The sequence below is a fragment of the Syzygium oleosum genome, unplaced genomic scaffold (genome assembly GCF_021117445.2).
Source record: "Syzygium oleosum isolate NSW1041296 unplaced genomic scaffold, Sole_v2.1 Sole_v2.08, whole genome shotgun sequence".
Lineage (NCBI taxonomy): Eukaryota > Viridiplantae > Streptophyta > Magnoliopsida > Myrtales > Myrtaceae > Syzygium > Syzygium oleosum.
In genome coordinates, this window is record NW_026607492.1 from 9,289,340 (window position 1) to 9,315,479 (window position 26,140).

Below are 26,140 nucleotides of genomic sequence, written 5' to 3' on the forward strand. Positions count from 1 at the left end.
TATGGTCTGGGAGAGACCCTTGCACGGAAATACTTCCTTAGCGTGTAAACCCCGAAATTCCCAAAAAAAAGCTCGGCGCGACAGGCTTGGCGACTCCGCTGGGGAAGTTACCATTTTTAAGTGGACTTAGGTCTAGATAGAACGATACGCTTGTAATTTGTGCTCGCAAGGATCCTAGGTACGTCCCGTTGACAATTGTGTTAAATGTTTTTGCAAACGGGAGGTATAAGGGGTGCAGTCTGTGTTAACCTTTATTTTGCAGGATGGTGTCGGGAATGAATGTGAAATGATTATTTTAGAAGTGTCGTTTGATTACTAATTGCTATGCATGCATTTAAATAGTTTTAGCACTACACCATTAGCACACACCACCCGTGGCCCAACCCCGGCTACACTTAGGGCTACCTTTAGGAGGTATGTGTTTAGGCGAAACTGTGAGCCGATTGCTCATGGGATCGTTTAAATACAATACCGATCACTGAGATGGAATAATATTCTTTCACTTTAGGCTGATTGCCTATTGGGATGGAATCTCTTATCCATTAAGGTGGTGGCCTCAAGCCTTTAGAATACCTTACCCTTTTAGGCGTCAGAACCTCACTGGTTGCATTCGCTTGTCTTTGTGGTTGGTATACCTAAAACCAAACCGAAACATTTTGGTAAGCAAGTATCGTTCAATTTCCTCCTTTTATAATTTTGCAAATTAGTTGGTACATTTTCAAAAATGCCTAAATGGTTATCAATGATTGGTTTAAATGCCCTTTCGTATTAGAATGAATGATTAAGACGACGTACTCCATTATGACCATTCTTTCATTTTAGATAAAATGTATAGATTTGCGGCATTCAATTGTTTATCCATTCATTTCGATATATTCGAAATTGTAAATCATAGTTTAGGACTTTATGGTCTAAATGGAGTGTGACGAAATGGGCATTTACACCAAACATTGAATTCATCCCTGATTTCAACTATATGCTCTTTTAAGGCCTAAATGGATTTAAAGTGACATTTGCATTACTTTTTAAGTATGCAAGTATACTTTACCTCCATTTTACCTTAAAAGGACATATAATTGAAATGGAAGCATTAAAATTAATCGGTAATCCATGATGAATAATAATCAATTTCTTTTACGTGCTTTAGATCGAAATGGGGAAACTAGACATACAAGTCATTCCGATTCCAAGAAAGGAGCTTTTGGCATAGTGGGTAAACATGACAAAAGACAATAAAGCATACATGAAGGAAAGACTCGGGTATTTGTTCAAGCTCATCAACCTGGAATACCAAGTGAGCTTAATTCAAGCATTATCCAATTTCTGGGAAGTTACCATCGCCACATTTCAATTGGACGAACAAGAGAAGATACCTACGCACTGGAGTAAGAAGATTCTCTTGAACTTTTGCTACCAGCCTTTTCCATTGCATTTTGTTGATTACAGTTTCAAAATTCTTGTGATTTCATTTGCAGTTTTAGTTCAGTTGCAATTTCCATTCCTGTTGATATAGATGTAATCACGTTTTTCAATTCAATAAAAGTGATCAAATATTTTGTTAAGGACATATAGAAACGAAACCAAATCTATGATGAACATTGTCTTCGTTCGTGAGGCTTGAGGCTTTGGGTTTCTATATTGCTCCTCATTGCGAAAATGATTTTAAGAGCAAGGAAGTCTGATGATATGAGGACCGGCTCTGTCTTTATATTTTTTCAAAATAAATTTCAAAATGAATTTTCAAAAGGTTTTTCATAAGACGACATGCATTATTTTGCTTTGTATGTGATTATTAATCATGTTTGTTACATGTCAGGCATGAGCATTCGCATATCCATAATAGGTTCTTATGTGGCCCAAATCTTTCCGAGGGGATCGCTTGCGATATTGAAGAAGATAACGAGGATGAGGAATAGGTAAGAAAGGAATGGATTCGTCATGAAGAATCAAAGCCACTCACATTAGCGAAAATGATCACTGTTAATCTGGGAGATAAAGAGAATCCCAAGGAAGTTAAGATTGGAGAAAGTCTTCCCTCAGCAAAAGCAGAAAGAATCATAGATTTGCTCAGAGAATATCAAGATATATTCGCATGGTCTTATGCTGACATGACAGGCCTTGATCCGAGCATAGTTGAACATGCATTGCCAATCGATCCAAGTATTCCGTTAAAGAAGCAAAAACTTAAACGAACGAAGCCGGAATTGGCAAAGAAGATAGAAGAAGAAGTTATGAAATTGCTCAAAGTCGGTTTCATTGAAGTGGTACCATATTTAGAATGGGTTGCCAACGTAGTACCTGTAATGGAGAAAGATAGTCGAGTACGGGTATGCATTGATTATCGCGATCTAAATAAAGCAAGCCTTAAGGATGATTTCCTGCTTCCACATATCGATGTATTAGTGGATAGCACTGCTGAGTTCGAAACATTTTCATTCATGGATGGTTTCTCAGGTCCTCATGAAGAAAGAGGATAAGGCGAAGACATCCTTCATAACACTATAGGGCACATTTTGTTACAAGGTGATGCCTTTCGGTTTGAAAAATGCTGGTGCCACATATCAAAGGGCAATGGTAATTTTGTTCCATGACATGATGCATAAAGAAATCGAAGTATATGTGGACGACATGATCGCAAAATCCAAACAAGGAGAAGATCATGTTGAAGTGCTTCGCAAGTTGTTCGAAAGACTTAGAAAATACAAGTTGCGACTAAACCCCAACAAGTGTGTATTCGGGGTAAAATCTGGCAAACTACTAGGATTTGTGGTCAGTAGCAGAGGCATCGAAATAGATCCCTCCAAGATCAAGCCAATATACGATTTAAAGACTCCTTTTATGGCAAAAGAAGTGAGAAGCCTATTGGGGCGATTAAACTACATTGCTCGTTTCATCTATCAGCTTTCTGAGACTGCTAAACCATTCTTCAAATTGTTGAAGAAAAATGCCAAAGTGAAGTGGGATGCGGAATGTCAACAAGCCTTTGACAAGATCAAAGAATATCTGGTATGCCCACCAGTGCTGGTACCACCAATCCCTAGGGTTCTGTTGATCTTATATTTGACGATTCACTATGAGTCGTTAGGAGCGGTGCTTGTACAAAGAAGACCAAATGATGGTAAAGAACAAACCATTTATTACTTGAGCAAGAAGTTCACAACATCATAAATAAATTACCCGGCAGTCGAAAAGACATGGGTTGCATTGATTTGGGTGTTACACAGATTAAGGCAATACACCCTCCATCATCAAATTTTACTAGTGACTGAGAATGATTCGATCAAGTACCTTCTTGAGAAATCCTCCTTGGTCGGGAAATTAGCAAAGTGGCAAGTCTTATTATCTGAATTTGACATCATAAGTTCATCCCAAAAGTCAGTCAAAGGACGAGCAATAGCAGACATGTTGGCTGAAAATTCGCAGAATATCGCCAATCCTGAAGAACAACTTGATGATCGTATATTAACAATGGTCGACAATAAATGGACCATGTATTTTGATGGTACAACCAACTTATCTGGATCAGGAACTGGGGCGGTACTGATCTCCCCAGAAGGCCAACACTATCTGGTATCTGCGAAACTGGTATTTTCATGCGTGAATAACGTCGCTGAATACGAAGCATGCATTCTCGGCTTGCAATTAGCCTTCTCAATGAAAGTAAAGAGGTTGCAAGTATATGAAGATTCTATGATTATCATATTGCAAACAACTAGTGAATGGCAAACTCGAGATGTCAAACTAATTCCTTATCACAGATACTTAGAAGAGATGATAGAAAAATTCGAAGAAGTAACGTTCGATTATCTCCCAAGAGCTCATAATCATTTTGCAGATGCTCTTGCAACTCTGTCATCTTTACTACAAGCTGAAGATGGTATGAATATAAAACCATTGAGAATTAATATTCTTGAATAACCAGCTCATTGCATGATGGTCCAGGCAGAGTTTGACAACGAACCCTGGTTTCATGACATCAAAAGGTATCTTCAATCGGGAGTATTTCCTGAAGGAAGCCAACTAGGTGACAGGAAGTTTATAAGGAAGATAGCCAACAAATTCTTCCTCAGTGGTCAAACCCTTTACAAAAAATCATTTGATTCAACTCTACTAAGATGTGTGGATGTTACAGAAGCTGAATAGATCATGAAAGAGATTCATGAGGGTGAATGTGGACCACACATGAATGGACATCTCCTAGCCCGAAAGATTATGAGGTTGGGATATTATTGGATGACAATGGAAATAGATTGCATCCAACATGTGAGATGTTGTCATCAATGTCAAGTTTATGGGGACAGAATCAATGCACCGCCAAATGAGCTACATCAAATGTCTGAGCCATGGCCATTTTCAATGTAGGGCATTGATATGATTGATCCGATCAACCCCAAGGCCTCAAATGGGCACCGGTTTATTCTGGTTGCTATTGACTTATTCACCAAATGGATTGAAGCAAACTCCTACACGAATGTTACTGCCAAGAATGTTGCAAGATTCATTAGGCAGGACATCATTGCTAGGTATGGGGTTCTAGAAGCAATAATTACAGACAACGGTTCAAATCTAAATAACAAGATTGTGGATGATTTACTCGAATACTTCCACATCCGACATCTGAACTCATCTCCATATCGTCCACAAATGAATGGAGCAGTTGAAGCGGCAAATAAGAATATCAAGAAGATATTGGCCAAGACAGCTGAAAATTATCGTGATTGGCACGAAAGGTTGCCATATGCTTTGATGGCACACCGAACTTCAATTCGAACATCAACTGGAGCAACCTCGTTTTCCTTGATTTATGGAATGGAAGCAGTGCTACCTGTTGAAGCAGAAATTCCTTCATTAAGGATACTATCTCAATTGAAGCTTTCAGAAGCTGAGTGGATTCAACAAAGATATGAACAACTCAACATGATCGATGAAAAGAAATTAAGAGCTATATGCCATGGGCAAGCTTATCAGAGAAGAGTAGCTAAATCCTTTAACCGAAAAGTGAAATCAAGGCATTTCAAAATAGAGGATTTAGTAGTGAAGAAAGTCATCCTCAATAATTCAGATCCTCGTGGCAAATTCACTCCGAATTATGAAGGTCCATACATTGTAAAGAAAGTCCTTCCTGGAGGAGCATTGATTCTTATAGATATGGTTGGAACAGAATTGGTCTATCCTGTAAATGCAGATGCTGTCAAGATTTTCTACCCATGAAATGAAGACGAACATTCAAGAAGAGATTTGGGTCACTTTAGAACATGTGCATATCATGCATATCACGTATTTCATGAACATGTTTATCTATTTTGAAGAAGAAAGCAAAAGGAGTCCGAACTAGTCGATGGTTATAGAATCCCCAACAAAGTTGGCAAATGATAGAGGGAAGTATCATTTCCAATTCAATTTTTCTGATGATGTTCCCTAATGTGCTTTTCTTCTTTTTATCATCCCTAGGGAGACAAAGAAAAGGGAGCAACAAAAGAAGAATCCCCAGTGGAACCAAAGCAAAAATATGCAAACAAGAGGGATCTTGGTAAATTGATCAGACAGGTATCCCTAAATTGTGAGTGCATGTGTTAAAGAAGTTGGCTTTCTAAGAGAAAATCGAACTTCTTCTTCCTTAAGCGAAATGACACTAAGACTGAGCAAAACAAAACAGATTGTTTTGAAAAGAAAATACCTCAGAAATATTTCAAATCAAAAGTTTTGAAACACGCTTTCTTTGAGATTCCATTAAGAATCAAAATTCCCTAAAAGGGATAATTTGACAAAAGGCTTTGAAAAATTTCAAAGAAAAAGTTTGGATCAAATCAAATGGAAAGACCTTCAAATGATGAAAGGTAAGTCGTATCCAAACACGTCCCTTATACACTCAAATTCAAAGTGAAGGAGTGAGTGAGAAAAACTTATCCAAAGGAAATAGGGGATGTTCGCAATAATTACATGGATTGAAATGATGAAAGGCAGTCATTTCACTATCCCAAACACATGCTTATCCCTCGCAAACCAAATTTGAGCCTAAACAGTGGAGAAGATTTTCAAAAAACAACCCTATTAAGAACCACCCCACATTGGGGAAAATTAGGAGGTTTGTGGTTGACAGCAATGGAAAATAGGATCAAGAAAGATTCTATTGTATAATCTTGCATCAATCTTTCTGTGATAACTTCAGATGAAGTCATATGAGAGCTCTAGACATCCCAAAGAGGAAGAAGAGCACTTCATTTCTTATATCCAAACACATTACCTTTGGCAAAGCCCAATTGAGCCTGAATATTCATTTCAGAATCTTAAATTGGTGATCATCTCTTTACACTGGAGCATAAGCATATGATCCACTTTAAATAGATAAGAAACAAAAGGCATGACACAGAGTCCTTAGAACTCAAAAAGGTTAAAGGCAAAAGAATCAGGGGCATGAAAAAGCAGTGTGCCTGGTAAAAGCAAAGCCGAATGCTCAAGAAAAATGAAAAAAGAAAAGGAAATTCAAAAGAAAACTCAAAATAAAAAAGGTCATGACAAAGCAAAGCCAAGATCATGAGAGATCATAAATCATAACAAGTGAGAATGAGCAAAAGAAAAGAGATCGTAATGAATGTTTAGGGGACTCTAATCTTCGTAAAAAGAAAGATCCCTAGTGAACAAAAGAGGAAAGGGGTGGTGATGCTAAGAAGATCACCAATTTCATAAAAACCCTGAATTCAAACAAATGAGCCTTTTTTGAGCCTGCCCAATATCAACAATACAACCTCTCCCCAAAGACTCTTCAGATTGGGATGTTGAGAGTAGAAACATGACTTTATGCTAAGAAGTCATCGCTCAAAGAAGTGTATGCAATAATATCTTGTCTTGTCCTTGAGGTTCTTAACTTGTAGACCTGAAATAAGTTATGACGAAATCCTTTTTCTTGGCCTCAAAATGCCTATCCTTTGAATAGCTATTGACCAAGCCAACATTACAGTCCTCCGAAAGACCTTATCGGATCAATTAGATTGTATACATTGCGAACATCTCCGAACACCTGAGGATTGATTAAGAGAGATAAAATTGAGGGATATCAGACAATTCCTATTTCAATCAGATGAAGAAAAGACCAAGTTCATAGATTGAGACAAATCCTTTCTAATGAAGGTTTTCTAAATGACCATTTCAAGCATTTCTTGAAAGATTGCAAGCACTTTGTTCAAATAATTCCTTAAAAAGGAAATTTGATTGTCTGAAATGCATTAATGCAAAGAATGCATGTTTCCAGACCATGTTTCAAAAGGTTTTTGGTCAACTTAAAATCAAGTTTTTAAACAGTTTGTGGTAAGCTAAAAAAACCACACTTCAAACAGTTTTTGATTAATTTCAAAACCACTTTTCAAAATAGTTTTTGGTCAACTAAAAATCATACCAAGGTTAATGAAACCTTAAAATCACATAACTCATGATCAAGGCACTCATTGTTTGAAGCCTTCTCAAATCCTGCTGACGAGGAGCCCCAGGTACACATTGTTCAAGTTCTTTTCAAAGTCCTACTGACAAGGAGTCACTAGGCAATTTTCAAAGTCCTACTAGCGAGGAGTCACTAGGCAATTTTTAAAGTCCTACTAGCGAGGAGCCACTAGGCAAATTCTCAAAGTCCTACTGGCGAGGAGCCACTAGGCAATTTCCAAAGTCCTACTGACGAGGAGTCACACTAGGCAATTCCCAAAATCCTACTGGCGAGGAGCCACTAGGCAATTTCCAAAGTCCTACTGGCGAGGAGCCACTAGGCAATTTCCAAAGTCCTACTGGCGAGGAGCCACTAGGTAATTTCCAAAGTCCTACTGATGAGGAGTCACTAGGCAATTCCTAAAGTCCTACTGGCGATGAGCCACTAGGCAATTTCCAAAGTCCTACCGACGAGGAGTCACTAAGCAATTTCCAAAGTCCTTCTGACGAGGAGTCACAAGACAAATTTTCAAAGTCCTACTAGCGAGGAGCCACTAGGCAAATTTCCAAAGTCCTACCGGTGAGGAACCACTAGGCAAATTCCCAAAGTCCTACTAACGAGGAGTCACTAGGCAATTTCCAAAGTCCTACTGGCGAGAAGCCACTAGGCAATTTCCAAAGTCCTACTGACGATGAGTCACTAGGCAAATTCCAAAGTCCTACTAGCGAGGAGTCACTAGGCAATTTCCAAAGTCCTATTGGCGAGAAGCCACTAGGCAAATTTCTAAAGTCCTACTGGCGAGGAGCCACTGAGCAAATTTCTAAAGTCCTATTGGCGAGGAGCCACTAGGCAAATTTCCAAAATCCTACTGGCAAGGAGTTACTAGGCAATTTTTAACGTCCTACTTGTGAGGAACCACTAGGCAAATTTTAAAGTCCTACTTGTGAGGAACCACTAGGCAAATTTTCAAATTCTCAGGTGAGGAGCTTCAGGTGTTCATGGTTCGTGGGTTCGTCCTTAAACCACGAAATCAGAATAATCATCATAATCATCACCGCCATCAATTCATACTTTTGGATAAGCAACAAAGAGATGCTCACAAACAGGTAAGTTTCTCTCTCTCAATCATTAAGAACCTCTCAAAATGTGTTCTGAAAAGAAAACCTTTAGATTAGATCACGAATTTCAAAGGCAGGATCCCTAATCAATTGTTGTGAAATTTCCATTTTGTCTTGTTCATTGAGTCAACTAAAAATTCAGGTGTCACCTTGTCTTTGAGATCAATATGTAACGAGCTCAATCTCAAATAGGGCAGTTGTTGACACATGATTTTTAGCTCTTTTTTTTTTCATATTTTCAAAAATCTCAAAATGAGGATTAGGAATCTTGGCCAAGCCTAGAAACCTATTTCTAAACCAAAAATGATTTTTTTAGCATTTTCCTGAATTTTTCTTTAATTTCTTTTAGTCAAAATAAGTGAGAAAATCATGAAAAATAGCAAATGGAATCATAAAATTCCATAAAAATAGTCATTAGTCTTATTTTAAATCCAATTTCATTAATGCATCATCAATTTTGAAAAATCTCAATTGAGCATGTGTTTTTCCCAATATTGGGCAAAATTAAACCCGAATTGAACAAAAAATGCAATTAAATCTTTTCTAGTCATTTTTAAGTCATAGTGTCTTCACAAAAAATGATTATAGGACCTTGAATTACATAATGGTCGGTCCAATTGCACAATTTGTTAAATAAATCAGAAAACCCCAAAATTCAATTGAAAATTAGGAATTTTTAAACCCAAATTGGAAATCGTGTCCAATTCGAAATTGTTGAACCATAAGATCATCATTTCCAGGGTTAATCAGATGTGGGTAATTCAATTTTGGCACCAATTTTGCCTAATCGGGTCGTTAAGACATTGAATTGAACAAAACCCTACTAACCCGAGTATAAAAATTTGAAAATCTTGGACATGATTATGATAAAAATTGGGAAATATCACATGTTTGGGTTTAGAATATGATGAGGAATTCAATTTTGGGGTTTAATTTGGGAAATTTGATCGAAATTGGACTTAATTCAAATTTTTAAGTAAAACCGGGCCTGTCGGGTCGACTGGGTCAGCCCGATCCGACCCGGTCAGTCTTCTTCCTTACCCGGTTTGCCTAGAATGCCCATAAAACCCAGAAAATATCTTCAGCCCCGGGACTTTGCCTACCTTCTCCGATCAATTTAACACGTTTTAATTGAGTTGGCCAGCTGGAGAATCTCTAGTTGGCGCTAGAGAATCGATCCAACCGATCGGAGGTCAGTTCTAACTGAATTTGGGCGGGAAAAATCGATGAACAAAAGTGTAAGAAACATAATGAAATGCATAGAAGCTGTTCGACGAAATTCCAAAAAGAGAGAAGAGAGAGAACTAGAGAGAAGAGGAGAGAGATTGAGCAAGAGAGTGAGTTGAGACTCCCTGAGATCGAGCGATCGGCACTTTTCCGGACGCGAGCTCAAGTGCAGGGTCATAAGGCACAGGCACTAAGGGTTCGGACCCGGCCTAAATGGACCCGAGCATGGGTACCATGGGCCCAGGCCTGAGCACCGAGGTTCTGAGCCCGGCCTCAATGGACCTAGGTCCAGCCTTGATGGACTCGTGCTCGGACGTTAGAGACCTGGTCCTGGCCTCAATGGACCCGGGCCTGGCCTTGATGGACCCGGCTCGGGTGTTGGAGACTCGGGAACTAGTGTTGGAGTTTTGGTGTTCAAATTTAGACTTTTGGGTCCAAGCGCCAATATCTACTTATATTTTGGAAAATGTTTTCCGACTTTATCAAAGAGGAAATCATTTTCCTGAATTTAAGCATAAGTTTTCCATTGACCGGGAAAATATTTTTCATTGACTCATTTTCCTAAATGAACCGAATGCCGAAAAATGAGGAAAATATTTTTCGCTACATGAACGGAGCTTTAGTTGAACACCACTCGCCGTTGTGCCCTGTCGTTATCACTGTTGCAGCTGAACACCACAACAACTATTAAACTAGGCCCCGCAATTGCACTTGCGCAGAGATTTAATCCCATGGAAAAATTAGGATCGACCTTAGCCCCTAAACAAAAATATTGGTTAAATTGCATATATATTTTAGGTTCATTTTAATTGAGCTTATATAATTGCATTAAATTTGAATTGAATGGACTGTTATGGCGATGTTATGAGCTTAATTGAATTATTTGAACTAAACCCACAAGATTGTAATTTTCAGCCTAGCCCATTGAATATCCTTGTGGCCAAAATTACATGAGAGGTGTACTTTTTTTTTGTGATCGAATGAGAGGTGTACTTGGGATGCCTGATGAAAAAAGACATAGAACCAGAAATTGTGAAGAACTTTATGTTAAAGACCCTTCATCTCCAAGGCTGGGAAAAGAGAATTGATAACTTCACTCTTGGAGGAGGAGTTATGCCCGCAAGCTTAAAAGTCGGTTTTGACTTGCAAGAAAAAAAGGAGAGACTAGTAGTGGATTTTGGTGGTAGTGCGATAGGAAGAGTTGCACTTGTTGATTCAGGGTTATGGTAAATCATACTATATTTTGGATTGTTGGTTTTGGCGGATAGTGATTTATATTTCTCATCTTATGGATTGTTGTTTTTGGTGGATAGTGATTTCTATTGTTCATCTTTTACTTGAAATCATTTCATCACTTATATTTTTGTTGCTAGAAGAAATGAAACCAGAAAAATGAACAAAAGAAAAACAAGTTCTCGGGTAGACCCTGGAACCGGACAAGAAAAAGAGGGTAGGTTCCAAAACAAGTTCAAAGTCAAACATAGTAGATTCCAGGTTCCAAAAACTGGAAATCGGTTATAACAGGGTAGGTTCCATGTTCCAGGTATAGAACCTACCCATCTTGAAACCGATCAACTCTAGTCACTTTTATGTAAAATAAGCATATTATTATATTATTTTCCAAACTTACTAACCGGTATCTTTACTTAGGGATTTATTGTAAGTTTGCTCTATATAACATTGCTTTCTACAAGAATTACATAAAATTAGTGGTAGAATCCTGGATTCCAGACGATGACATACCTGAGAGTTTTAGCTTGATAAGCAGGATTTCTTAGGAATGACTAGACTTGTTAAAGGGGTCTTAAACCCATATATGACCCATTTAAAAAATAAATGAGTTATATATAGGTCACTCCAACTTTGAAAAGCCCATCTTAAATGAGTCTTAAAGTTTTAAGCCTATCATAAATGGGCCTTAATGGGTTGAGTATGGAACCCATTTTCAACCCATCCATTAAGCCCACATACATTTTCCCCCTTTTATAAAAATATTTTTTGTAAAAATCGAAATTATTTTTATTTTTATTTTTTTCTCTTTTTCTTTTCTCTTTTCTTTTCTTTCTTTTTTCTTTATTTTCGACCAGTGGCAGGCTGATGATCGGCCACCGGCCACAGGGGAGGGATGACCTCGCCGAAGGCCGGTGAGGCCTTGGGCTCGCCGAAATCAAGTGAACTCAGCCTCGTCGGCCTTGGGCGAGGCTCTAGCCTTGCCGATCTGGTGAGCCTCGAGCTCGCTGGCCCCGGGTGAGCTCGAGCTCGTCGATCCGGAGAGGTCGAGCTCACCCGATTCCGGCGAGGTGGAGCCTCGCCCGAGGCTGGTGAGGCTCGGCTTGCCGGAATCGGGCGAGCTCGAGCTTCACCGGCCTTCAACGAGCTCATCCTCAATTGTGGCCGGTGGTCGGCCACTGGCCAAAAATAAAGGAAACACAAAAAAAAAAATATTGATTTTAAAAAATAAAAAATAATTAAAATTATGAAAATGAATGCATGAAGTAAAATCAAATCAGATTTTATATACTAAACGTCGGAAAATATTTTCTAGTTCATTTCAAGTTTTAGCCAAACAATGGAATTTTTTTATTTTCTTGGAAAATGACTTCATGGAAAATATTTTATAAAAATGTTGCATTTTTCACGAAACAAACATAACCTTAATTTTTCTAAAAAAATTATAAACATTGTTAGCTAGCTTTGTATTGTATGAAAATGTTTTAGTAGTATAAATTTTAAAAAAAGTCATAAGAAACAAGTTTTCCTATATTGAGTTAAATATAAAAGTATTTTAGTAATATGGATCGGGTTGGGTCGAGTATGGGTCGGGATATTTACATTACAAATAAATGGATCATAAACGGGTTAATTGATCAATTTGGGTCGGACCATTTATGACCCAACCCAAACTACCCGTTTAACAGGTCTAGGAATGACTTACGTGTCCTGCCAAATGACTGTCTTTAGTGGGTTTTGGTTTCACTGATATCCTTGTAACACGTGGCAAGCCATTATTAGCCCTTGTCCCCATGATACGAGAGAACCTATCCATCGTCAACTTCCTCACACCCGAATTTCAACATGTCATCCTGTCTATTAATCAATATATCCCTCTCACTATAAGTAACTTGTTAAGTTTGGAGCACTTATGAACTCGACCCATTTAAGACTTCTGAATTTTGGCACCTCGGACTTTCACAATTCTAGAGCATCAACCGTTTGAGATCCCTCCATAAATGGCTACCTTCACTTTATTCTCCACACTTCCAGCGACTTCTAACATTTGAAGTGTCAACCATTTAGGCTCCGTTTTGTTTCGGGGAAAATGAATTATTTAGAAAATATTTTCTTAAAATGATCATTTTATATCGCTTACAAAAATGAAGGAACAGAAGATATTTTTCCAAATCGTTCATTTTCAGCGAAACAAACAGAGTAAAAATAATCCAATCCACTACGATCACTAGCTCCTTTTATGCTCTCTCTACTACAACTTACTTCTAGTGTTACTTTTGTGCGATAGGAAAATTGTCCAAAAAGTCCTAAACTTATTGTACTTTTGTCAATTCAATCTTAAACCTTTTAATTATGTCAATTGAGTCCTAAATATTTCCACATTTTTCCACAAATGAGGGTTCAATCGAATTCATATTACGTGCTTTGGTTTTGCGACATGAATGATGCATCATTGTGGCATGTTGGTTGTATTATTATCTGACGTGCAGGGAGGTGTATGAAGGATCCCAAGTAGGTTCGCCTGTGATTGTTAGTATGATTAGTTGTTTGTGTCAGGTATGTGTTGTCTGGAGGTACATGATAGCCTAGGTGGGGTTTAGGGGTGTACTTATTGAGATGTAATCTCATGGTTGTTTCAACTAAATATTTCAGAACCCCGGTCTGATCAATGAACCTTCCGCCGCCGCCGCAGCGTTTTGCAATACCGTTGCACACCGACATTAACCTGGTAGAGTACCCAACAGACGAGCAGGAGACTCAGGAGGATTCAGATTCAGAGGACGAAGAATCAGACTCGGAGTGGACGCCAAGTAAAGGGCGTTGGGGCAAGTGTAGGGGTTGTGGAATAGGCTTTTGAAGCGTACTATTTTTGGTGATAGGGTACCTAGGTTATTGATCCTTTTTTTATATCGGTGGTATGTAGTGGGGCGATGCGGTGTGCTTGTATATATGCGGTTTTGTAAATTGTGGATATTATATAAGTTTGAATGATAAATGAATTTGTGCATTCTCCTTGATTACCCCAGTTATTATCGTCCGGGTATTGGTGGTTTCCCCTGTTGATATAAATATCTGATAAGTTTAATTTGGGTCGGCGATACCCTGGGATGTCGCATCATTCGACCAGAGGAGAGTGTCGCGTGCTCGAAGGGGTTCGGGGCGTGACATATTCGCTAATCCTAACCATTTTAAACGAGGAGGAAATCAATCAATTATTAGAAGCATAATCAATTCAAGCCACAATCAACAATCCTAATATCGTCTCTAAAAGAAAAATCAAACAAAACAATCAATGCCTAATGAAGCCCTAAAGTAAAGGCTTGTTCATTTTGGGAGTTTTTTTTTGGGTTCTTTAGGGGTTAGACCCCTTTTAGGGTTTTTTAGGGGTTAAGCTCCTTTTACCCTAAATTTGGGATTTTCTAAAAATACAACTTGTGCATTTCCAAAAATTCTAATTTCACTTAAAAGGGGTGGCCACAAGCATTTTGAGCCATTCTACAATTTTTGAAATTTTTTTTTCGGGAAAATTTTTATTTGATTTTTTTACTTCCCAGAAGGCTAAATTTTTATTTGATTTTTCTAATTTTTGTATGAATTTTCAGAATTTTCTAAATTTTGGATTTTTTGGATTTTTCTATTTTTATTATTTTATTTTATTCCAAAGCAAACCGGACCGAACCGGTTCAGATCGGTTAGACCAAGTCGGACCGGCTTGGCCAGCGCCGGCGGTGCCCCGGCGAGAACGGTGCCCAAAACGGCACCGTTTTGCTTTTTCTATTGTAGCATTTTTACAAACATCTCAAGGGCATTAGTCTTAGTTTTCCATTTTCGGACAGCTACTTTGGGCCAATCTCAGGTGACCTTCCAGCCACATTCCGATCATTCTATCCGATCCCAAACCTTCACCAAATGATCCTTTACACATCCATACTTATTAGATTGTCATTGAACCTCCATAAGCCATTGCTTTTCAAGTTCAAACTTCTCTACTTAATCTGGAAATCATCTCCTAAAACTAAACTAACCTAACATGTTCTAACATTCAGATTATCAAACAGAACGTCCTAGCCATTTATAGTAATCAAAACAACAACCAGAACATCAAATAGGATTAGAAACACTAACTTGAATGGGCATTGGCTGCTAGAAAGCACTCCGACGAGGGCGAGCAAGTTCCGGCGAAGGGAATACAAGACCGTCTCGGTGCAAAATGCAAGTTCAACGATCCAAAATGCAAGAATCGAGCAAAAACTAATTAGAAACGGAAACATGGAACTTGTAATCAACAATACAGCAAAAAAATCGCAAGATCAACTAAGATTTAACTCGATTATTGACTTCGGCATTTTATCAAACAACTAACATACAACTGCGAAGGATTTTTACCTTCGTCGACGATGGCCGAAATGGAGTTTTCGAACCACTAGGCTACTTCAGTTTAGTTCTCCTACACTTGTACTATCACCCACAACGATCAGCTTCGCCAGGAAAGTCGCTGGTTGGTTGATCGGAGCTCGTTTTCAGGGGTTCTCAATCAGTTATTTGACCGGAATAGGAAAGCGGAGGTCACAGCCAGGGGCCGATTTGCCGGCGCTCCTCCAGTTAGGGCGGCATGGAACGCTCGGTTGGGGACCTCTGACCCTATCCCTCTCGCTCTCTCTCTCTCTCTCTCTCTCTCTCTCTCTCTCTCTCTCTCTCTCTCTCTCTCTCTCTCTCTCTCTCTCTCTCTCTCTCTCTCTCTCTCTCTCTCTCTCTCTCTCTGGCATTCGGTCGAATAGCTCCCCTCATGATAACTGGTTTTTCCGCCCCTTTTTCTTCTCTTCCATAAGGCAGTTCTCAACTCTAACCTACTCACCGATCAGTTAGAACGGATAATAATGGACAGCTGGAGATTCTCCAACTGTCCATTTCGTTTTTCACATGCTGGAATGAGTAGTTTTAGGTCAGTGAAGGGGCGGGGCCGAGTAGATTTTTTCTTTTCATTTTCCCGTGTATGCCCAGCCAAGTGAAGAAGAAGACCGACCCGGGTCGGTTCAGGTCGGATCCAATGACCCAACAAACCCAGGTTGGTCTAATTTTACAATTTTAACCCCATTTTGACCCAATTTCACGATTTTGACCCCAAATTTTGATTCCTTGACACTTTCTACCTTGAAATGTGAGATCAATTTGAGTTTTTATTTCAATTAGACCAAAAACTCCAAAATTTAGATTCGGATCAATTGGGCATTTATTCAATCCAGTGTCCAAATGATCTAATTAAGCCAAATTGAGGCAAAAAATTGAATTACACATGTTCAATTAACCCTATGGAAGGTATAAGTTTCAATCGAAAATTTCAAATTGAATAAGATCCCCAATTTGGGTATTAAAATCCCTAATTTTCAATTAATTTTGGGGCTTTTTAATTCCTTTTGTCAAATTGTGAAATTGGACTGACCAATATGAAATTTAAGGTCCCAGGATCAATTGTTGTGAAGACACCACAGCCCAAAAATGACTTAATTGGATTTTTGGCTCAATCAGGATATGAAATTACCCAATTTCGGGAAAAATATATCCCTAACTGAAATTTTATAAAATTAAAACTTCAGGACTGAAATTGGTATTAAAAGAAGACAAATGAATATTTTTTTGGAATTTTTGAATTCCATTTAGTATTTTTCTCGATTTTTCTCCCTTTTTAGCCAAAAGAAATCAAGGAAAAATTCACGAAAAATCTAAAAATTTTATTTTTTGTTTAGAAATAGATTCTTAAGCATGGCGAAAGTTCCTAATGCTAATTTTGTGATTTTTTTATGTAAAATTGAAAAATGAACAAAAAATCATGTGTCTACAGCGACTTCGCCAAATCCGTTTAGGTGGAGCCTTGCTCAAGCCTCTAGCGAGGCTCCAGCTTGACCTCGCATGTGTCCAATGACCGGCAGAGATAGAATAAAAAAGAAAAAATGAAAAGAAAAATAAAAAAATAGTTGAAAAATACGAATTATTTTATATTTTTTCCTAAGAAAATCAAATCACATTTTCTGTGTCAAATGGCAGAAAATATTTGATAGCTCATTTTCTGATTTTAGCCACATACCGAAAAATATTGTCAATTTCCTAGAAACTGACTTTCTGGAAAACATTTTCCCAAAAAAGAATGGTTTTGCGAAAAACATTTCTCGGGAAAACATTTTCCTCATTTTCTAGTGTTTAGTTTGCTTAGGAAAATGAGTCAACGGAAAATTTTTTCCTACCAAAGCTTAAATTAAAAAAACAAAAAAATTGAATTTTTAAAAAAATTAAATTAAATTAAAATTAAAAGTTAGTAAAAATTTAGAATTTTTTTTGCCTAAAATAAAATCATGAGGTTGAAATCATTTTCCAATAAAATCCAAATATCTAGAAAACGATTTTGATCATATATCGCCAAACAAAGGAAAACTAACCTTATTCCTAGAAAATGATTTTCAGGAAATCACTTTCCTGTATCATTAAGTTTTTCGCGAAACATATGACCTGCCATGGATATTGATGAGAGAGAGAGGGGTGTGACGTGGACTCCACGTGCGTCGTGGCAAAGTTGAACAGTTTTAGGTAGAGGAAAAGAAAAGTCAACGACGATAGGAACGATGTAAAAAAATTCGAAGACCTCGTGGGCTAGGTGTACCGGGGAAGACGAAGACATTCGGATCATAAAGAAAAGGACGCCTTGTGTTTTGTCCATTGTCCGTCATTTATGAACATTTCTATGAAAGATCATGCAGACGAAGACGCCACGGCATTGCTCTGCAACTTTCGTGTACATATTTATCGTTTACTCTAGGAAGACCAAAGCGAAGGCCAACGGCTCCAAATCAATGTATTTTGCTATAAAATGTTCTGCGACTCCATCAAGATTAATGGGTCTACGTCTGCTTATTGGCCAAAACACTTCGCACGTCGTCGCTCCTGAACTCGAAGGTTGGGACTCGCAACTCCGTTCATCTCTCCACGGCGATCAAGGACGCACGGCCCGGAGCCAGATCGCGAGCCTGCCATGTCGGATTCGAACACGAGGTTTGACCTCGTCCTTTATTTTCGTCAACTTTTTTCTTTGTTTGTCGTGAGGTTCCACGAAATTTGGAGGATAATGGAAAACTCTGGATTGGACGAGCTCAATTTAGTTTTGTGGGTGCGTTCTGTTTTTTCTCATGTTGGTGATGATGAGAACTCGCAGCTGATGAAGCAAATGATCTATCCACTCTTCCGATTGGTTCTGTGGACTTTCGAACACTACAAAAAAAACATGACTTTTGCGACGGAAAATTTTTCGTCGCTAATTTGCGACAAACTTTGCGACGGATTTCTAAATCAATCGCAAATTAGCGACGGAAAATAATCCGTCGCAAATTTGCGACGAATTTTGCGATGGATTTATTTTCCGTCGCTAATTTGCGACGGAAAATAATTCCGTCACAAATTCCGTCGCAAAATCCGTCGCAAATTTGCGACAGATTTTACGACGGAAAATAATTCCGTCGCAAAATTCGTCGCAAATTTGCGACGGATTATTTTTCGTCGCAAATTTGCGACGGAATAATTTTCTGTCGCAAATTAGCGACGGAAAATAATCCGTCGCAAAATTCGTCGCAAATTTGCGACGGAAAATTAGTCGTCGCAAAATTCGTCGCAAATTTGCAACGGAAATTTGGTCGTCGCTAATTCCATCGCAAATTAGCGATGACTAATTTTCCGTCGCAAGTTTGCGAAGACTTTTGCGACGGATTTATTTTCCGTCGCTAATTTGTGCAACGAAATTTACCCTTTTGCGACGAAAGTAGTGACGAATATTTTATCCGTCGCAATTTTGCGACAGATTTTGCGACGAAAAAGAATTCGTCACTAATTTGTGACGAAAAATTACTTTAGTCATATGCACCCCACCCGTCAATTTCTCTCTCTCAGTACTGATTCCTCACGTCGCCCGCTTTTCTCCCGCCTTCTGCCTCTTTCATTTCTCTCAATAATCCGTGCGCGCAGAAATCAATCTCGGTAAAGCTTTTCCACCGGTAAGTATCGTAGCTAATTTCGTGACTAAACATGCGACTAATACAGTCCTGTCCTTTCTATTCTTCGCTGGATGCGAATTTTTTTTTTTTATTGACGTTTTTTTCTTTTTTTGTTGTAACTCGATGGCCGGTCGCCGGACCGGCCACCGGCGAGACCTTGCCGGCCTTGGGGGGAGGCCGAGCGGCCTCGCCGACCATAGGCCGAGGTCGCTCGGCCCCCCCATGGCCGGCGAGGCCGCTCGGCCTCCCTCCATGGCGGTCGACCTCGCTGTCGCCCGGATCCGGGCAACGGCGAGGTCGACCCGGCGGCCATGGCGAGGCTGGTCGGCCTCCCCGAGATCCGGGCGAGGCCGCCGTGGCCGGCGAGGTCGACCGGCGGCCTCGCCCGGGTGTGGCGGTCGACCTCGCCGTCGCCCAGATCTGGGCGATGGCGAGGTCGACCGGCGGCCACGGCGAGGCCGAGCGAACTTGCCCCATGGCCGGCGAGGTCGACCGGCGGCCATGGCCAGGCCACTCGGCCTCCCCCAGATCTGGGCGAGGCCGAGCGGCCTCGCCGGTGTCAGCCGGTCGCCGGACCGGCGGCCATGGTGAGGCCACTCGACATCGCCGGCGTCAGCCGGTTGCCGGACCGGCAACCGGAGAAAAATATAAGAAGAAAAAAAAATTAAAAAAAATTCGGAAAAAATAAAAAATTATTTAAAAATGAATGTTAAGTGATTTTGCTTTTATTTAGGTACGTGTCCAATTGAAGGTCTCGCAATCCAAGTGAACGTTGAAATTCTCTTCAAATTAACCACTTTCTGCTACCAAGATTTCAGTCAAATATCTGGGTAAGGTAAGTCTTCTTTACATGATAATTTTTTTAATTTTTTCAATTTCAAAGTAATTATTGCGTGAAAAACAAAATTTTAATTTTCATAATTTTATGGTTTTAATTAAGAACAGTAGATATGATATTTTAAATATTTTACGAGATTTTTTTATTTTAATTAAGACACAATGCAAAGAGACAGGGCTTGGATGTATAATAAGAACTTACCTGGACGTCAAGGATTGACCGATGAGTTTCGTACTGGGTTAGAACTATTTTTAGACTTTGCTAGTACTAAATATGAGTTCATGGATGGAAATAAGTTAAGGTGTCCGTGTAAAAAATGCAGTAATGGTAAATTTAATGTGTGTGATAAAGTTAGAGAACATCTTTGTAGATTTGGGTTTACTCCGAATTATTATAATTGGACTTGCCATGGTGAACCATTTATATCTGATGAAGGATATCGAAGAAGTGACCAATTTTTAGTTAGGGAAGAATGTAGCTATTATGACCAATTGAACCCGTACGAGAGGATGGTGATTGATGTAGCTGGTCAGAATTTTATTTCAGAATCGAACCATGCAAGTACTAGTTTTACTCCTACACTTGAATAAGTGGGTACTAGTCATGCATCACAATTGGAAGAGATAGGAGTAACGGGTTTTGATGAGAATGTATGTAATGGAGCTTCTTCATCTAATCAGTTCTTGGAAGTGATGAAAGCAGCAGATGAACCTTTATGGGCAGGTTGTGACAATCACACTAAGTTATCAGTGACAGCAAGACTGTTAAATATCAAGGCAGAGCGTAATGTGTCTGCGGATTGCTTCAACTCTTTTGTTGAAGTAATGCGGGAAACAATGCCTCATGATAACATAATTGCAAGTGATTTTTACGATATAAAAAAGCTAGTGGATAACTTAGGTCTTCCGGTTGTAAGGATTGATGTATGTAGTAGGGGTTGTATGTTATATTGGAGAGATGATGAAAATGCAGAATCTTGCAAATTCTATAGCCAACCCAAGTACAAGATTAACAGGAGGCCAGGTTGTAATCAGAAGCGTAGACCATGCAAGCAAATGTTTTATCTGCCCTTAATCCCCAGATTGCAAAGGCTTTATGCGTCTCAAGCCACTGCTGAACACATGACTTGGCATGCAAATCATGAAACAGAAGAGGGTCTAATGTGTCATCCTTCAGATGCAGAGGCATGGAAACATTTTGATAAAACATACCCTGAGTTTGCGATAGAGCCTCGAAACATCAGGTTAGGTCTCTGTGCCGATGGATTTGCCCCATTTAGGAAATCAGGAAAAAGTTATTCATATTGGCCAGTTATCTTAACGCCGTACAATCTTCCACCCGGTATGTGCATGAAGACACCTTATATGTTTTTTACATTGATCGTGACTGGCCCGCAAAATCCGAAAAAGTTAATAGATGTTTATATGCAACCATTGATTGAAGAGTTACAACGGCTATGGGAGGAAGGTGTCCTTACATATGATGTTTCTACCGATCAAATATTTATAATGAAGGCTGCTCTTCTTTGGACGATAAATGACTTTCCAGCTTACGGAATGTTATCTGGATGGAGTACAGCTGGGATCTTAGGATGTCCGATATGTTTGGAGAGATCAAAGTCATTTAGATTAAAACATGGAAAGAAGCCCAGCTATTTTGACTGTCACAAACAATTTTTACCGATAAATCATACATTCAGAAGGAATAAAAAAGAGTTCATCAAGAATAGGACTGAAAGAACACGTCCACCATTGAGGTTGAACGGCGAGCAAATTTGGGAGCGGGTGCAGGACTTTCCAACTGTTGTTTAGAACCCTCACAGTACGACTTTTGCGTACGGAAGTACACATAAGTGGACAAAATGCAGTATATTTTGGGATCTACCGTATTGGAAGGCCCATCTTATTCATCATAATCTTGACGTCGTCATGCACATAGAAAAGAATGTTTTCGACAATGTCATAAATACCGTGATGGATGTCACCGGAAAAATAAAAAACAACTTGAACGCAAGAAAACATATGAGAGATATTTGTGATCGGCCAACACTAGATGTGAATGCAAGCAGCAGGGGACCAAAACCAAAAGTAGTTTATACATTGGATAAGGAGCAGAGGCGAGTTGTTTGTCAATGGTTGAAATCTGTGCAGTTTCCTGATGGATATGCTTCGAACCTCGGGAAATGTGTTGATTTGAATGAATGCAAGTTAACAGGTTTGAAGAGTCATGATTGTCACATATTGATGGAAAGACTAATTCCAATAGCTTTCAAGGAAGTTCTACCGAACTTTGTATGGGGCGCCATTACAGAGTTAAGCAATTTCTTGCATGATATTTGCTCGACAGTGTTAAAAGCATCACACATGGAGAAACATGGAGAGAGATATTCCAATTATTCTTTGTAACTTAGAAAGGATATTTCCTCCATCGTTTTTTGATTCGATGGAGCATCTCTTAGTTCACTTGCCTTATGAGGCCAAAGTTGCAAGTCCCGTCCAATTTCGATGGATGTATCTATTTGAGAGGTAATTTTTTTAAAAAATAAAGTTAAAATTACCTTATTATATATTATGTTCCGATAAGCTTCTTTCTATTGCAACTAGATTCTTATATCATTTGAAGAAAAAAGTGAAGAACAAGGCATGTGTTGAAGCTTCAATTTGTAATGCGTATATTGTGGAAGAAGTGACAACATTTGCGTCATACTATTTTGAGCCGCACGTGCAGTGCAAGAGGCGGAGAGCAGGCAGAAATGATGAGGGCCCCAGTGATCCCAATTGCAAAGCATTCTCTATTTTCAATTATCTGGGTCGACCAAGCGGCGCATGTCAGTTTCGTTACTTAACAGGCGAAGAATTGCATGCAACCCATACATATATTTTACTAAACTGCCCAGAAGTCGAGCCATACTTCGTGTAAGTGTAAATTTGCAAATATATGTATTGTGTGTCAAATATTTGCTAATATATAAATGGTATTTATATATTACTAGGATTTTCCAAACTTCAATGTATGGACTACCACCAAATGAGTTTGACCGTTTGTGCGATGAACAATTTGCAGCATGGTTCAAAACATATGTAAGTTGCCTATGGACCAAAACCAAGTTATTTAAATTTTATACATCATTTATTAAAATATATATTATTGACCTTGCGTGTGTAACCTTAGGTTCACAGTAATCATGATGAACTTGGAAAGCAAGGATTGCTATATCATCTGTCATGGGGTCCACAGTTAAGAGTACGAAGTTGGCCAGCATATTTCATAAATAGATATAATTTTCACACTCAAGAATATGGAATGAGAAAAGCCACAATGAATAGTGGTGTGTGTGTTCGGTCATCCAATGGTGGCAGTTCCAAAGATGATTTTTATGGCTTGTTGGATGAAATCATAGAGATAGAGTACCTTGGACCTTTAATGATGCGGGTTGTGTTATTTAAGTGCAAGTGGTTCGACCCCGTCAAAAGAATGAAGGTGCATACGAAGTTTAATTTGGTTGAAATAAATCACAAGAAAAGGTATATGAAATATGAACCATTTGTCTTGGCACAACAAGCAATTCAAGTATGTTATGCATTATATCCTAGTTTGAAACGTGACAAAGCTGATTGGTGGGCTGTATGTAAAATCAAAGCACGGAGAAAAATCGAGGAACACTGGAAGGATAGAGCCTATCAACAAGAGGAAGTTTGTAACACGGTTGAAACTGAGGAATATAACATTCCAACTTTACGAGATCCATGTGGAGCAATGATAGATGTGGATCCAACTGAAATTTGCGAATTAAATGTACAATATGGTTCAGAATATGATTTTGAGACAGATGATGAAGATGATGCTCATGAAGAAGATGACGATGAAGATGAAGATGAAGATGAAGATGAAGATCAAGACGAGGACGAAGACGAAGACGAAGATGAAGACGAAGATGAAGATTAAAATTTTTGTAACAAAACACTAATGATGTGTAATTATTATTGCGACAAGTGTTATTTTGGTTGTCATAATTATTATTATTGTTCATGTTATTATTGTTATTGTTATTATCATTATTGTTGTTGTTATTATTGTTGTTGTCGATTATTCATATTAATTAAATTGATCGTCGGAAAATTTCTCGCTAAATGCTGACAACTCAAATATTATTCGTGCGATGACATTTGCGATATTGTATTTTCCATTGGATTTGCATCGTTGCTAATTTCGTCGCTCATTTTACGATAATAACTTATTCGTGGCTACTGTTCATCGAAGATTTATCGACGGAAGTGAAATTCACGGCAATTTTTCGAATCCGTCGCAAATTTGCGACGGAGTCGAAAATGTCCTTTATTTTTGGAATCCGAAATAAATCCATCAGAAATTTGCGACGGAAAAATAATTCCGTCGCAAAATTTTTGACGAAAAAAAATTACGTCCAAAATTTGCGACGGAAAAAACAATCCGTCGCAAAATTTTGGAAGACCAAAAAATTACGTCCAAAATTTTTCGACGGACAATATTTTTCCGTCGCAAATTTGCAACGGACAAAAAAATCCATCGCAAATTTGCGACGGACCATATTTTTCCGTCGCAAAATTTTGGACGGACAAAAATTATGTCCAAAATTTGCGGTGGACAAAATACGGAGAAAAAATGTCCGTCGCAAATTTGTGACGGACAAAATAAATCCGTCGCAAAATTTTGGACGAAAAAAAATTACGTCCAAAATTTGCGACGGAAAAATATTGTCCGTCGCAAAATTTTGGACGGACAAAAACTTACGTCCAAAATTTTGCGACGAACAATATTTTTCCGTCGCAAATTTGAGACGGACAATATTTTTCCGTCGCAAATTTGAAACGGACAAAAAAATCCGTCGCAAATTTGCGACGGACCACATTTTTCCGTCGCAAATTTGGGATGGGAAAAAAATTCCCTCCCAAATTTGCGACGGACAAAAAAATCCGTCCCAAATTTACGACGGACATAAAAATGTCCGTTGCAAATTTGGGACGGAAACCTGCCCAAATTTGCGACGGACAAAAAAAGCCATCGCAAATTTGCAACGGATAAAAATTCCGTCGCAAATTTGCGACGGACCAAAAAATGTCGGTCGCAAATTTGGGACGGATTAAAAAAATTCCCTCCCAAATTTGCGACAAACAAGAATATGTCCGTCGCAAATTTGCGACGGACCAAAAAATGTCCGTCGCAAATTTGCGACGGACAAGAATATATCCGTCACATATTTGCGACGGCTAAAAATTCCGTCGCAAATTTGCGACGGATCAAAAAATGTCCGTCGCAAATTTGCGACGAAATGGAAAATCCGTTTCAAATTTTCGACGGATTCGAAAATGCCCTTATTTTTTGAAATCCGTCGCAAATTTGCGGCGGATCCTTTTTTTTTATGTCCGTTGCAAAATCCGTCGCAAATTTGCGACGGATTTTTTTTCCGTCGCAACCACATTCGTGCACGTTTCAAATTTTTTCGCCCGTCTCTCTCTCTCTCTCCGCCCTGCATGCTCACGTGCCCCGTCACGCCCACTCTTCTTTTCAGACTTTGTCCCTTCTTCCTTTTCTTTTTCTTTTTCTTTTTCTCTTCTTCTTCTTCTTCTTCTTCTTCTTCTTCTTCTTCCCGTTGTCATCGACGAGTACCGTGGACCATTTGCGCCAGCCCGCCGTCGCCGTCGTCGCCCTCCCGCCCGGCAGCTCCCTACCGCTGTCGCCGTCACCTTCGCAGTTGCCGTCATCGTAGCCGTCGCCGCCGCCGCCGTCGCCTGCCCGCGCGTGTGCTCGCCGATCGCTGTGGCTTCGCCGCCGGCAGCCCGGCTCGCCGTGCGCCTCGCCCGCCCGCCTCGCGGCCGCCCGGCGAGCCGACTCAAGGCGTCGCCGCCTAGCCTCGCCCCGAGCTCGCCGCGGCCCGGCAACCTCCCGGCGCCGTCGTCGCCCGGCCGCCGCCCGGCTCGCCCGTGCGGCTCCCCGCCGCGGCCGCGCGGCCGCCCGGCCGGCCCGAAGCCATCGCCGCCCGGCCTCGCCCAAGCTCGCCGCCGCCCGTGCAGCCGCCCGACGCCGCCGCCGCCTAGCGATCGCCGACGCCGTCGCCGCCCATCCTCGCCCGAGCACTTGCCGTCGCCGTCGCCGCCCGGCCCGTCGCCGTCCAGCGGCCGCGCACGACGCCATCGCCGTCCCGGCCTCGCCCGAGGACTTGCCATCGCCGGTGCCGCCAGTGCCGCTCGACACCGTCGCCGCCGCCCGCCGTCGCGCCCAGTCGCCGCCCAGCCGCCGCCGC

At 39.9% G+C, this 26,140-nt stretch overlaps 1 protein-coding gene across 1 annotated transcript in view; it reads left to right on the forward strand.

The window, feature by feature from the left end:
* The window catches only part of LOC130134482 (phosphoglycerate mutase-like protein 4), a 48,480-nt gene that overhangs the window by 13,018 nt on the left and 9,322 nt on the right, over nucleotides 1-26,140 (forward strand). Inside the window, exon 2 of the mRNA XM_030611034.2 lies at nucleotides 17,935-18,030. Coding sequence (XP_030466894.2) covers nucleotides 17,935-18,030 — 96 coding nt within the window. The remainder of the gene's footprint in view (nucleotides 1-17,934; nucleotides 18,031-26,140) is intronic.